We start from the raw sequence: 15517 nt of genomic DNA on the forward strand, positions 1-15517 counted from the left end.
GGGCTATATTCAAACATGATTATGGTGGCAGTGACGTTGCAGAATTGGATACAAGGACATAAGTGCTCTCCCCTGACATAAAAGCAAGTCCATGAAATTAATTTCATCCATTTCCAAACTCTCTCAGAATGTTATGTACCATAGAGAGGTTCCACAGAGCCTTCATTATCTGAAATTTCAACACAAAAACATTACCTGTGTATGATTAAACCCCCGCCCCACACGGTAGCAAGTACTATACAAAAGTACAGATTTCTAAAATCAGATATGATCAACCATCAGAGAATTAACCAACAGAAGAGTCTTACAGTAACCATCAGCACTGAGGGCATTGCCGGTTTATTGTCTGTATTTGACTTTACAATGTGTTCCCCCCCCCCATTTTCTCTACACAGTGTATAGGGACCTTGACCCCTCTAGTCAGAGTACTGTACACCTGGAGCTGCTCACCTTATTGCGCAGGGAACTACCGGGCGATGCATTCTCTTCAAACTTGGCCAGTAGCTGTGTGGCCATTGAGCGCACTTTATTCTGCTCCCCGCCGTCACCTGCAGGGGGGGCACTCTGACAGGACAACTGACAACACAATGAATGATCAGTCCCTTTATCAACATTAAAATGGCTGCATCTAAGGCCATACTGGTGATAGAGATATGCTTGTTGTAGCCACTAACACACCTCCTCTAAATAGGTGCTGCCCTTTCTTCGTCTTTTGTTCATCGGGTCGTTCTCCTCCAGCTTACCGTTATCCTGAGGAAAAGGTAGTACAAAACAGACCTAAAAAACAACTTTCTTCACAGTCATTCACGTCACAGTCAAAGGTTATCGAGTGTGAGGGTAATCATTAAGAAAGTATGCCTTGTAAGATGTAGATCATCTAGGTCTCTCAGCCTTGTTCACATACAGTACCTTATCTAATCTACATTTCAATTACTTCTTGTCGTCATTTATTGGCACATAGGAATTCCTTTCATCTGTCATGTAAACATGCACCTATTTTGACACACTTTACGTAGGCTAAATCGCATTTACATGGAGGCCTTTGTTGTTGCAATGCTTTCATTTTAAAGCCTGTAGATGGGTGAGGAGAGGGTGAGCTCGAGGTACCTTTGGGATCCTTTTTTTGGGCTGTGTTCGGTTCATTAAGTTGTAAACCGAGTATGCAGACTCCGATGAATACGCTTTGTTGTTCTCATCCGTTTCCCTTGTACCTGTAACAAAGCATAGCAGTGTGTTATGGGTGCTTTGATACAGGACATACTCTTATACGCACACTGTAATAAACCAGCCCTCTGAGCCTAGGTCAAGCCAAATCAAGAGGGTAACCAGATAGAGCATGGGTGTCAAACTCTGGCCCGCGGTAATTATATTTGGCCCGCGAGACAATACCAAATTACTACTAGAGCTGGCCCGCCGGTATTATACAGCGCATTCACCGCTAATACTACGAATCCCATAATGCTCTGCTGTTGTTTTCGCGCGCCAATCAGGACAGGACCCAGAAACGCCCTCTCCTCTGTGACAGTAGTCATAGCAACATAGACGCTACAACTGTCAGCGCGCTATCCCTTCCCAAAAATGGCGAAAAGAAAGGCAGAAAACAGGAGCTTTCTGGACAAGTGGGAGGCAGAATATCTGTTTACATATGTAAAAGACAAACCTGTTTGTCTTGTTTGTGGAGTCAACGTGGCTGTAAGTAAGGAGTACAACATTAGACGACACTATGAAACGAAACACCATGACAAATACAAGGACCTGGACATGACTCAAAGGAGCCAGAAAGTAGAGGAGATGAAAAGAAGTTTGGTTTCACAACAGAATATGTTCAAAAAAGCCACATCACAAAGTGAGGCTGCTGTAAAGGCTAGTTATATAGTGGCAGCAGAGATCGCAAAATCAGCCCGGCCCTTTAATGAGGGAGAGTTCGTGAAAAAGTGCATGATGAAAGTTTGTGACCTCGTATGCCCAGAGAAAAAGCAAGCATTTTCAAACGTGAGACTGAGCAGGAACACAGTAGCTGATCGCACATGTGATCTTGCCACCAATCTGTATGACCAGCTGATGGAAAAGGGAAAAGATTTCGTTGCGTTCTCCCTCGCTGTGGATGAGAGCTGCGACGCATCTGATACTGCTCAGCTGTCAGTCTTCATCCGTGGAGTGGACTCAAATCTGTGTGTTACGGAGGAGCTATTGGGATTCAAATCAATGCATGGCACAACCACAGGAAAGGAAATCTTTGAGGAGGTTTCCAAATGTGTAACTGAAATAAAGCTGCCGTGGGATAAACTCGTTGGATTAACGACAGATGGTGCGCCAGCGATATGCGGTAAAAAGAGTGGACTGGTGGGCATGGTTCGGGAGAAGATGCGGGAAGAGAACTGTGCAGGTGAGCTAACTGTTTACCACTGCATCATACATCAGGAATCACTGTGTGCCAAAGCCCTAAAGATGGAACATGTTATGACCACAGTAACACAGGTAGTTAACTTTATAAGAGCCAAAGGTCTGAATCACCGCCAGTTTAAATTTTTTCTAGAGGAGTGTGGTTCGGAATACGCAGACGTGCCGTATCACACAGAGGTGAGATGGCTAAGCAGAGGAAAAGTACTGAACAGATGTTTCGAGCTGCGTGAGGAAATATGTCAATTCCTGGAAACCAAAGGGAAGGATACAGCAGAGCTCCGGGAGCAAAAGTTTCTGTGTGAGCTGGCCTTTCTCTGTGACATCTCGAGCCATCTTGATGCGCTGAACCTGCAGCTTCAGGGGCGGGGGCGCATCATCACAGACATGTACGCTGCAGTGAGGGCCTTTAAAACTAAACTGTGCCTGTGGGAGAATCAGATGCTGCAAGGAAACCCTTGCCATTTTCCCTGCTGCCAAACCATAAAAGCGCAGATCTCTACCGCCGTGTTCCCATGCGCACAGTTTGCTGAAAAACTCAATGTTCTCGCCGCTGAGTTTAACCGGCGATTTGCCGACTTCGATGTCCAGAAATGTAGGTTTGAACTGCTTAGTAATCCCTTCGCAGTTGATGTGGAAAATGCACCAACCAACATCCAAATGGAGCTGATTGAACTCCAGTGCAACGACACGCTGAAGTCAAAGTATGATGCTGTGGGCGCCGCACAGTTTCCACGGTTCATCCCTGACACAATGCCTCAGCTCCGCACCCAAGCTGCTCAGATGCTCTCCATGTTCGGCAGCACTTATCTATGCGAGCAACTTTTCTCCTCGATGAAGATGACCAAAACAACTCACAGGAGACGTCTGACTGATGAACACCTTCGCTCGATACTGAGGATTTTTTCAGCTCAGAGCCTGAGCCCAGACATTGATGAACTAGCATCCAAGAAGAGATGCCAGGTATCTGGCTTGGGCACATCAGATCAGTGTGCAATAATTAACGTTTTCTTTGTGCACTTTTTCTTGCTACAAGGCATGGGCTTGAATGGTTGATTGATTTATTATCATTTTATTTGTAAAATTATTAGCCAGTGGAAAAAGTTTATTTTGGTATTTAAATCAGAAGGCTGCAAATAGAAAAGAGGCATACGATTTTTATTTAAATTTTATTTATTTAATAAATGAATGCCATTGATGTGTTTTTTCATTTGAAATTCGATTTTGCATGTCTCCACTATTAAATTATATATTGTATGGTAATAAGCGATGCTTGTTCCATATTCAATGTTAAAGCAAAACTTGTTTGGGTCCATATTAAAAGGTTCATTTGTTCAATGTTGGCCCGCGACTTTGTTCAGGTTTTACATTTTGGCCCACTGGTTATTTGAGTTTGACACCCCTGAGATAGAGTAATGTGAAAATAAACCCCCAAAACAGTAGTATCCACAATTCAAAACAGATTCCTTTTGATTAATCACCAAGTATCAGAAACTATGAGGGCATTACAATAGTATTTTAAGTGAAGGAATTCTCAGCCATTTAACATAAACTCCTACTGTATTCTATAAAAGGGCAGCCCTATAGATCATAGAGGCATTATTATTACCATGGCCCTGTGAGATGACCTTAACTGGGGCCCGAATGCATTTCTTACATACCACACCCTCATAACTGACCCGGTTGTGTAACATGCTAATCTTATCCCATGACAGATGAAAAAAAACAAAAAACGCTCAGTCACACACTATCCTCATTAAGTTCAATCTTTAGCTCAATCGAACCTTCAAAATCCTGCTAACAAATCATACCTCAGGAGTAGTAAAACTCCAGTTATGGAGTAGTTTATGGAAAATAGGTAGTATATATACACACTGCTCAAAAAAATAAAGGGAACACTAAAATAACACATCCTAGATCTGAATGAATGAAATATTCTTGTTAAATACTTTTTTCTTTACATAGTTGAATGTGCTGACCACAAAATCACACAAAAATGATCAATGGAAATCAAATTTATCAACCCATGGAGGTCTGGATTTGGAGTCACACTCAAAATTAAAGTGGAAAACCACACTACAGGCTGATCCAACTTTGATGTAATGTCCTTAAAACAAGTCAAAATGAGGCTCAGTAGTGTGTGTGGCCTCCACGTGCCTGTATGACCTCCCTACAACGCCTGGGCATGCTCCTGATGAGGTGGCGGATGGTCTCCTGAGGGATCTCCTCCCAGACCTGGACTAAAGCATCCGCCAACTCCTGGACAGTCTGTGGTGCAACGTGGCTTTGGTGGATGGAGCGAGACATGATGTCCCAGATGTGCTCAATTGGATTCAGGTCTGGGGCACGGGCGGTCCATAGCATCAACGCCTTCCTCTTGCAGGAACTGCTGACACACTCCAGCCACATGAGGTATTTGGTCAATAACAAAAGTTTCTCAATACTTTGTTATATACCCTTTGTTGGCAATGACAGAGGTCAAACGTTTTCTGTAAGTCTTCAAAGTTTTCACACACTGTTGCTGGTATTTTGGCCCATTCAACCATGCAGATCTCCAATAGAGCAGTGATGTTTTGGGGCTGTTGCTGGGCAACACGGACTTTCAACTCCCTCCAAAGATTTCCTATGGGGTTGAGATCTGGAGACTGGCTAGGCCACTCCAGGACCTTGAAATAGTAACGAGTGGAGGACAGAGGAGCCTCTTAAAGAAGAAGTTACAGGTCTGTGAGAGCCAGATATCTTGCTTGTTTGTAGGTGACCAAATACTTATTTTCCACCATAATTTGCAAATAAATAAATTAAAAATCCTACAATGTGATTTTCTGGATTTTTTTTTCTCATTTTGTCTGTCATAGTTGAAGTGTACCTATGATGAAAATTACAGGCCTCTCATCTTTTTAAGTGGGAGAACTTGCACAATTGATGGCTGACTAAATACTTTTTTGCCCCACTGTATATATATCCCCAGGGATTATTGTTTCTGTGTTTCATGTCTGTGTGCTGCTAGTGTTTCTTGTTTTGTATTATGTTTATTTTATTAAAAACACTCACTCCCTGAACTTGCTTCCCGACTCTCAGCCCACATCGTTACATCAGGAAACAGACTCTTGAGCTACTGCAGGAACTGTTCTGTAGTGTGTGTAGTCTCCCTAGACATCTGGGTCGCCTCCCACAATTTTCAAAATGTTCCGGCGTTCATGTCTGTACTTAATAGAACATCAGTTTGGCATAGAGGAACTGTGTCACTGCCTACAGAACCTTATCCACTTGAATAAAATACAAAAATAGTAGCTAGCAGGATGGAGCTCAGAGGTTATTTTGAACCTTTTCACACATGAGTTCCAAATATCTCTAAAAGTCACGCCTGTGTGAGTTTTTGTTATGCTTGTGATGTGAGAATGCACTCACTGTTCCAAAATGTGATTGTTATACAACAGGACAGTTAACCCGCGCTGCCCTCAAACCAAGACACACGCTGCCTGCTAATTATCTACAGGCTATATTCAACTTGTCAATTTGAAATAATTTAACAAGTTTCTTCCAACAACAGTTTGAATTGAGTGTGAGTGAGTGTGTTCCGCCTCCTCATTAATTCGCATAGAAGTAGCCCATTTCACCGTTGCGGACAATTTATGTTTGAGGCTTTACTGAACCGGACAAACTTCGAACTTTCGATGAGAGCCCAAGCACTTCCCCAGTGTTTCCCCAGATCAAGTATGCAGACATTTGCATGAACCTTTTTCCCCCTGGCACATTTTCTGGCAGGCTCTCGCATTGCCTTCATTGTTGTTCTCCTTACAAATAATAACTTTGGACATGTGTGCGTTCCTATCAAAGTAAGTGCCTTATTTTCAGTATATCGTGTTTGCGTTTCTACTGTATGTATATATGGAGCATAATGTATTTACTGTTTTATTCACGTTTTCAAGCACTGGTGACAAATTATGCATTCGGACTCTTGCATTGACTATAACGGACACGTGTGTAAAATGCCTTTTTGAAGGTTGTACTGATTATGATGAGCTAATGCAAAGATATTTGCCAGCTATTTTGGTTACAAGGTTGTTGACATTATAAAAGGCATTCTGGGTGTCTTGTAAAAGTCTGTCAGACCAAAGATGTTATAATAAAATGAGTAAACGTCCGGAAGTGAATGATGGTAGACGACGCACGATGAATTGTAAATAGTCGTTTCTATAGCTAATTCATATTATGGTTTCTGTCAGCCGAGAGTTCTGTAAATATGACCGCTTGTGTTAGGTCAATCTTTTCTCAGCGCTAGGACTACTGTAGCTTACTGTACATTTTCCAGTTTGAATGATTGTGTTATGCTGTCGCAACTTCTGTGAATGTCTGAGCATTGCATCCAAAAATAAACTGGTCACATTCAGGACATAAGGTTGTAAGGACTGTGTTTGTGCAAAAATGTTTGTGAAAAAAAAGTGTTACCAGCTCAAACGCTGACTGTTGCGCCAATCGAAACTGGACGTTCTGAATCACATTGATTTGAGAGTACGCTGTAGAGACCACTGTAGAATGATCACACCCGTGTGTTGGTACGCGTCAAAGGGTTAATGTCTGCATTTCGCAAGTGGCTAGTTTGCCTCAACTACCTCCACTAAAACCACTGCAAAAGGTTTTGCCTGCAAACGTTGGTTTCGAATAGCGACCTTCTGGCATGTCTGCCTCATGATTTGTTGTAAGAGTTTTCGGACTGAAGCGAGTTCACCCCGGAACAATCCCCCCCCCCTTTCCGAAATTGCCAAAAGACGAATTTCTGTTTCCTAGGGTCTGGTTTTCGAGACTGTGAGGCATCAGAGGTGTGAGAGAATGACCCAGAACAGCAGCCTACCAGTGATGGATGCAGGCGAGTTGCGGAACATCTCGTAAAGCTTGGATATGTACAGCACCATCATCAGCTTGTCTGGGTCCTGGTCCAGAGCCATCTCCTTCCCCGTGGTCACAGGCTGGATACCAAACTCATGCTCTGCTATGTCAAAGGCCAGCTGGTTGTTCTTGGCCGAGTCCTTCTCATTCAGGGAGTCAAATTCACTAGGATGGAGAGAGATACAGAGAAGAGGCATCAGGTTCACATCCGGTAAGACCTTAATAAAGTTGTTTCCCCTATGGAGTGAGAATGTTAGCCCCAAAATAGTTTGTTGATAAGCATTCAAATGTTGGTTTAATGCTGCATTTTATAATCATTACACTTTCCGCACCACCAGACTGAAAGGTGAGGTCTAAGGCCCTTAGCAACAGCCCATAGTAATGTTATAAACAGATTGTAAACACATTTCCTTTCCATGAAAAGGATTTAATTCAGAACGGACTGTCGAATCACATCTACCTGTGACACAGAATGGGGGGGGGGGGGGGGCAGCAATCGGGAGCAAGAGCCAGAGTGATGAGGTCATCACGGCTGCACCTCAGCCCACACTCATTTTGACTCACACAAAGACGACTTGAGCCAAATTCACAGAGCATAAAGGATAAAAACACCCACTTGTTATTTAGGTAAGATGGAAACATTTCAGGGCGTGGAGTTCCTCAACAGTGCCATCAGTATCTAATACTGTTAGTACAAATGCTTTATACACATAATTGGGCGTGCAATATGAAAGCCAAACCAGATTGCTCGCTTTCTTTTTTTGTGTGGTTTAGGCCATTTCTCATTTCTCTATTTAGACAAATCTAGCTGTTGCCCGCCAAGGTCAGTACACATAGTTCCTAATTTATGAATCCCACACCTAGAGTTTAAACAGAAGGGTTGTCTACAATATAATCAATATCACTGTTCACATTTTCAACTGCATAACATGTGACGGACCCAAAGGCAGTGCATGACCATAGACAAGATGATAATCAGTGTGTGCCTTGATGGTGCCAATAAGACCATGACTGTGTGTGTGTGTGTATATATATATATATATATATATATATATATATATATATATATATATACACACACACACACACACACAATACACACACACACACACACAGTGCCTTAAGAAAGTATTCACATCCCTTTACTTTTGCCACATTCTGTGTTATTTTAAAATTCAGACTAAGGAGTAAACGTGTGCTTAACAAGTTACATAATATATTGCGTCGATCCACTATATGTAATAATAGTGTTTAACATGATTTTGTTTATGACTACCTCATCTCTGTAACCCAAACATACAGATTAATGGTAAGGTCCCTCAGTCAAGCAGTGAATTTCAAACAGATTCAACCACAAAGACCAGGGAGGTTTTCCAATGCCTCGCAAAGGACACCTATTGGTAGACTGGTATTAAAAAGAAGCAGACATTGAATATCCCTTTGAGCATGGTGAAGTTATTCATTAAACTTTGGATGGTGTATCAATACACCCAGTCACTCACTACAAAGATACAGGCGTCCTTCCTAACTCGGTTACCGCTCAGGTATTTCACCATGAGGCCAATGGTGACTTTAAAACAGTTTAACAGCTGTGATAGGAGATAACTGAGGATGGATAAACAACATTGCAGTTACTCCACAATATTAACCTAATTGACGAGTGAAAAGAGGGAAGACTGTGGAATGAGTTTGACACACGCTGTACAGAGGGCCGAGTGGCCACGGGTTTTCGCTTCTCCCTTGTATTCAATTGGTAAATTAAGGTCACTGATTACTAAGGAACTTCCATCACCTGGTTGTGTAGGTCTTAATTGAAAGAAGAAAAAGAAAAAACACCAGACACTAGGCCCTTTGAAGTTATGCAATAAGAAGAGGGGGAGGAGGGGGTAGAGAGAGAAGAGTGAGAGAAGTTGGTGTGAGAGAGGCTGGCATCAGTTGCTGGGACCAATACTATCTGTATAGTGATCCTGACGACCAAGGCCGGGTCTGAGGAGCTGCTTGGCGTAGCAGCTACACTAGCTGCCTATCAAGCTAGCTGGGTTTTCTTGAGGGCTTGAACGCAGCCCGGGATGCGATTAGCCATTGTGGCTGGGACTGCGGATTATCCCGGGCTTGTGACAGTGTAGATCCCTGCTGTTTGTTGTTCTTGTTTCCAATCTTCCCGGCGATCTACCCTGACGAACTGCGGGGAGTAACAGCATAACCTACCATGACAAAGACCAAAGCAGGCAGGAGTACCGTTGAGGACAGTGGTGTTTCTATCACAGGTGAAAGATCTTTTAAAATAACAAAAATAGTTGTCTGTCATTGTTATCGAGGTGCAATCAAGGCGGAACAACATGGTTGTGGATGGAACTGCAGAATCTCCACAGTGGTCAAAGTTCCTGAGGTTCAAGGACAAGGTAGCTGTTCTGGAAAGAGCCAAGAACTTGAGAGGAACGTACATCTTCCTCAACGAGGACTATCCTCAAGCTGTGCGCCAGAAGAGGAAAGAACTTATCCCAGCCATGAAAGCTGCCAGAGCGCGTGGGGACATTACTTAGATCTGCTATGACAGGCTCATAGCCCACCCTCCCTCTCTCCCAAAAGCCGTGAAAGGATGAGAGCCAAGCCTATGGGTTCGTAGCTTCAACCCCGCAGCACACACACCAATTGATGAATGGACTGCTGAGTGTATATATTTTCTCTTGCCTTGTTTATTCTTTTCCATTTGTCGCTCTTATAAGCTACCCAGGAAAAGGATGAAAATATCCCATATCAATATATTTATCCTTAGAAATAAGGTTCATGAAATCAATAACATTTATATAGACATGTCTGAGACTAATTCGTTTGATGATAGAGCAGCAGCAATACAAGTGTATAACATATATAGAAGAGACAGGAATGCTTATGGGGGAGGTGTTGCTGTATATATTCAGAGCCACTGCCCTGTAATGCTTAGAGAAGATCTTACGTCAAGGGATATTGGTTACAGGTTCACCTGGCACATCTAAAGCCTCGGGGTGTTGCTATCGGCCAGCGCTAAAAATGTGTGAAATGTTTGATAGTTTAGTAAACAGAGGGGTCTACTTTCTTGGGGACCTGAATATTGACTGGTTTTCATCAGGATGTCCGCTCAAGAGGAAGCTTCTCACTGTAACCAGCGCCGGTCATCTGGTTTAGGTTATTAATCAACCTACCAGGGTGTTTACAAACACTACAGGAACAAGATCATCCACATGTATTGATCACATTTTTACTAATACTGCAGAACTCTGTTCTAAAGCTGTATCTGTATTCATTGGATGCAGTGATCACAATATATAGTGGCTATATCCAGGAAAGCCAACGTTCCAAAATCTTGACCTAAAATAGAGTATACGAGATCATACAAAAGATTTAGCTGTAACTTATGTGGACGATGCAAAAATGTGATGTGATTAATAAGGAGCATTCAGACGCTGCATTTTATGAATTTGCTTCTTCCAATTATTGATAAACAGGCACCTGTTAAGAAACAGTGTTAAATCCATGGAGCCTTAAAAGTTCTATTTGGAATTGAAAAACTGTAGGTTTGAAGATGGGGCAAAAGGAGTGGCTAATAAATCTGGCTGCACATTTGACTGGCTGACTGAAAATTGAGAAATGTGACTAAACTCAAAAGAAATGTAAAAAATTATAAACTGTATTATGAAGCCAAGATCAATGATATAATGAAAAATGTATAGTAAATTAAATTATTGGCAGAAATATTTTTTTTTTGTCAAATCAGATGGCTTATTCATCAGAAAACCATTTGAAGTTGCCAATTATTTTAATGATTACTTCATTGGCAAAGTGGGCAAACTTGGGCAGGAAATTCCAACAACGAATAGTGAGCCATAATACTCATGCATAAAAAAACTAAATGAAAAAGCATTGTAAGTTTGAATTTTGTACATTTATTGTGGGAGAGGTGGAAAAATTGTTATCTTTCAATAATGGCAAACCTCCATTGACAACATAGATGGAAAGATACTGAGGATGGTAACTGACTAAAGATATGACACTTAGGAGTGGCTATAAACTGAGCCTAGAGGAAAGTCTTTGTCCTCAGGCCTGGAGGGAAGCCAAAGTAATTCTGCAAACCAGGAGTGGTAAAGCGGCCTTTACTGGTTTTAACAGCAGACTTATCAGCTTGCTGCCAGCTCTTAGCAAACGGTTGGAAAGAATTGTGTCTGAACAAATGTGACCCGATTCAGGAAACTAGGCGTATATCGCAAGTCACAACTTCACAGGAGACCTTACATTTTTTTTTTTTTTACTTTGAAATCAACATTGTGAACATTCATGTGCATTAATAACAAACTTGTATGCCATCTGTAAATACGAATACAATTGTTAAATTACGAGCCTTGTTGTTTAAGCCACAGAAAAAGTTGTCAACCTTCCCACTAGCCATCATGATTGGCTGAAATAATGAGTGGGCTGGACATGCCGAGAGAGGAGTTCGGATTGGAGGCTTCTGTCTATTTGAGCTAGTCAGTCTGTGTTGGTAATCGAACGCGGCTTTAAAATAAATAAATAGTGTAGTGGAGCTATATGTCTTAAGCTAAAGTGCACTGTTAGCTAGCTAACGTTAGCTGGCTGGCACCCTAGCGGAATCCAGGTGGTGAGTCAAATACAATGCTATTTCTCTGTAAACAAATTAACAGACTTTCAGCATGCTCATAGAGAAGGGCCCTCAACATGTACTGCACTGACACAACTGACTAATGATTGGTTGAAAGAAATTAATAATTAGAAGATTGTGGTCACTGTACTGTTAGATTTCCATGCAGCCTTTGATATTATTGACCATAACCGGTTGTTGAGAAAACGTATGTGTTATGGATTTTCAACCTCTGAGTTATATTAGATATCTATGGTTCTATGATATGGCAAAGGGTTTTCTTTAATGGAAGCTTCTCTAATGTCAAACATGTAAAGTGTGGTGTACCGCAGGGCAACTCTCTAGGCCCTCTACTCTTTTCACCAATGACATGCCGCTGGAATTAAACAATGCATGGGTGTCCATGTATGCTGATGATTCAACCATATACGCATCAGCAACAACAGCTAATGAAGTCACTGAAACCCTTAACAAAGAGTTGGTCGGTTTTGGAATGGGTGGCCAGGTATAAACTGGTCCTCAACATCTCAAACTAAGAGCATTGTATTTGGTACAAATCATTTTCTATATTCTAGACCTTAGCTGAATCTGTTGATGAATTGTGTGGCTGTTGAACAAGTTGAGGAAACATTTCTTGATGTTACCTTCGATTGTAAACTGTCATGGTCCAAACAGATTCAAATGGTTGTAAAGATGGGTAGTAATAAAGAGATGCTCTGCTTTTTTGACACCACAAAGCAAGTTCTGCAGGCTCAAATTTGATCTTATCTTGATTATTGTCCAGTCATATGGTCAAGTGCTGCAAAGAAATACTTAGTTAAGCTGCAGCTGGCCCAGAACAGAGCGGCACGTGTTGCTCTTCATTGTAATCAGAGGGCTAATATTAATACTATGCATGTCAGTCTCTCTTAGCTAAGAGTTGAGGGAAGACTGACTGCGTCACTTCTTGTTTTTATAAGAAACAATGTGTTGGAAATTCCAAATTGTTTGCATAGTCAACTTACACACAGCACTGACGCACACCCACCCCGCCAGACATACAACCAGGGGTCTTTTCACAGTTCCCAGGTCCAGAACGAATTCAAGGAAATGTACAGTATTATACAGAGCCATGAGTGCATGATACTCCTTTACATCTTATATAGCGGAAGTGAACAGCAAACCAGGTTTAAAAAACAAACAAATAAAGCAACACCTCACGGCACAAGGCCTCTACCCCATGTGACCTACTTGTGTGTATATACTGACATGCATGTGTAACTGATAGATGCACACACACACACACACACTGTTAATGTTTTTAAAATGTATGTAAATTGTAAAGTATTTTGTCTGCAATGTATTTTTCGTTGTGTTGGACCCCAGTAAGACTAGCTGACGCCATTGGCGTCGGCTAATGGGGATCCTATCAAATCAAATTAAATCCATGGAATGAGTTTGACACCCTTGCTGTACAGAACAACAATATAGGCACTAAAGTAATACTGCAAAGCAAATAATTTTGTCCCAAATACAAAGTGTTATATGTTTGGGGAAAATCCAATACATTACTGAGTATCACGCTCCATATTTTCAAGCATAGTGGTGGCTGCATCATGTTATCGGTATGCTTGTCATCGTTAAGGACTGGGGAGTTTTTCAAGAAAAAAAAATGAATAAAAATCGTAATGGAGGCAAACATCCTATAAGAAAATCTGGTTAATTCTGCTTTCCAGACACTGGGAGATGAAGTCACCTTTCACCAGGACAATAACCTAAAACACAAGGCCAAATATACATCGGAGTTGCTTACCAAGAAGACAAATAAATGAATATTCCTGAGTGGCCGAGTTACAGTTTGGAGTTAAATCGACGGCAAAACCTGAAAATAGTTGTCTAGCAATGATCAACAACTAATTTGACAGAGTTTGAAGAATTTGAGAAAAAAAAAATATATATATTCTTTTTAATAAAAAATAAATAAAAAAAGGGCAAGTGTTGCTCAATCCAGGTGTTGAAAGCTGTTAGAGACTTACCCAGAGACCCACAGCTGTAATCACTGCCAAAGGTACTTCTATAAAGTATTGACTCAGGCATGTGAATACTTATGTAAATGAGATATTGCTGTATTTAATTTTCAATAAATTTGCTAAGATTTCTAAAAACATGTTTTTACTTTGTCATTATGGCGTATTGTGTTTCGATGGGTGAGGGAAAAATCTATTTAATCAATTTTGAATTCAGGCTGTAACAAAATGTGGAACAAGTCAAGGGGTATTAATACTTTCTGAAGGCACTGTACATGTGCGTTCTCTCACATGAGGTCTGGCCGGAGGCGGTGTATAAGAGCACAGAGTGCTAGGCCACTCTTCCAGGAAGAGGTGAGGTTGGTGACATCCACACCCCTGTACCCCTGTGTCTGCTTCTGACACCAGGTGAGGAGGCGGCTGGGCCGGATGTCCGACTCTGTGGGAGAAGAGGGGCCAACCAATCAGTCATCCAATCACGCCATCACCACCAAATAACAAACATAGAGAAAGATAAATACACCTGGCTACAGAATACTGGCTAGAGTACACATCACATCCCTGTAGTGTAATACGTCTTCATGGCTACCTTTTTAAAAGTAGTATGAGATGAGGGTATGGGAGTGTAGGCCAGCACACACTTTCGTTGGGCATGTCTGACCCTGCTTCATGTAATGTGACCGCAGTCATTGTTTCAAGTGGGTGTAACTGTGATGAGCCCTTTTATTAACTCAGGTGAAGCAAGTTTATGGGACAAACGCAGATCAGATTACTAATAGAACATCACAAGGAGCCACTAATCCATAATGCTTGCACGTATGACTAATCCAAACCGTCTCGGTCAGCTCCTGGCCTGTAGAAATACAATTTCTAGAACAGATATTCCCATTCAAGTCAATGATCCATGATGGGTGGACCTGCAGACGTAATTGTATTTCTATGTCCTGGCCTACGTGGGTGTCTATGTCTGAGCTTGTCTGATATAATTAGAGGATGATGCTTCAGGTTAGTCATTGAGATGACAGGCCTGAGAAATGACAAGTCTCAGACTGTGGTCAGTCTGTTTGTGAAGACTGACCTCGTCTGGAGAGATTGACAGAACTACGTGTGGGTCCACCCCGCTCCAGAGTACAGGAGTCCTGCTGCCCGTCTATGAACAGGTGACGCACCTGTGAGAGAGGCATGAGAAGTATATTAGAATATTAAAACTTGAGTAACCTGCTCTGTGAAACCGGTTCTTTAGCATGCCAATGTCAATACATGTTAAGCAAGTTAACCCATTCACATCCCTGTACTATATTTAGTAAAATATCAAAAAGCGCCATAGAACAAATTCTGTTTGGTGTAAATGCATGCAATGTGGTGTCAACATAGTTGAAACCAGCATATAGTATTGTTATTTGACCTGTTCTAAGCCCAAATATGCCAAATGTATGCTTAAACTCACTGTTGTTTGTGAACTATAGCCATTTCTGCATCATACTATATTTAACCTTTGGACACCAATGGTCCAGACGATGTGTGTATATACCTAGGGCTGTTGCAGTGAACGTATTACCGGTGGTCACGAGTCATGAAGGCAGTCAAATTC

The 15517-nt window shown here is 41.7% G+C and overlaps 1 protein-coding gene across 1 annotated transcript in view; it reads right to left on the reverse strand.

The window, feature by feature from the left end:
• The window catches only part of LOC120053289 (protein-methionine sulfoxide oxidase mical2b-like), an 81750-nt gene that overhangs the window by 25687 nt on the left and 40546 nt on the right, over positions 1–15517 (reverse strand). Inside the window, exons 11-16 of the mRNA XM_039000425.1 lie at positions 15005–15095; positions 14218–14365; positions 7253–7452; positions 1108–1211; positions 679–750; positions 451–576 (exon numbers count right to left, since the gene is read on the reverse strand). Coding sequence (XP_038856353.1) covers positions 451–576; positions 679–750; positions 1108–1211; positions 7253–7452; positions 14218–14365; positions 15005–15095 — 741 coding nt within the window. The remainder of the gene's footprint in view (positions 1–450; positions 577–678; positions 751–1107; positions 1212–7252; positions 7453–14217; positions 14366–15004; positions 15096–15517) is intronic.

Source organism: Salvelinus namaycush, chromosome 9 (genome assembly GCF_016432855.1).
Source record: "Salvelinus namaycush isolate Seneca chromosome 9, SaNama_1.0, whole genome shotgun sequence".
Classification (NCBI taxonomy): Eukaryota; Metazoa; Chordata; class Actinopteri; order Salmoniformes; family Salmonidae; genus Salvelinus; species Salvelinus namaycush.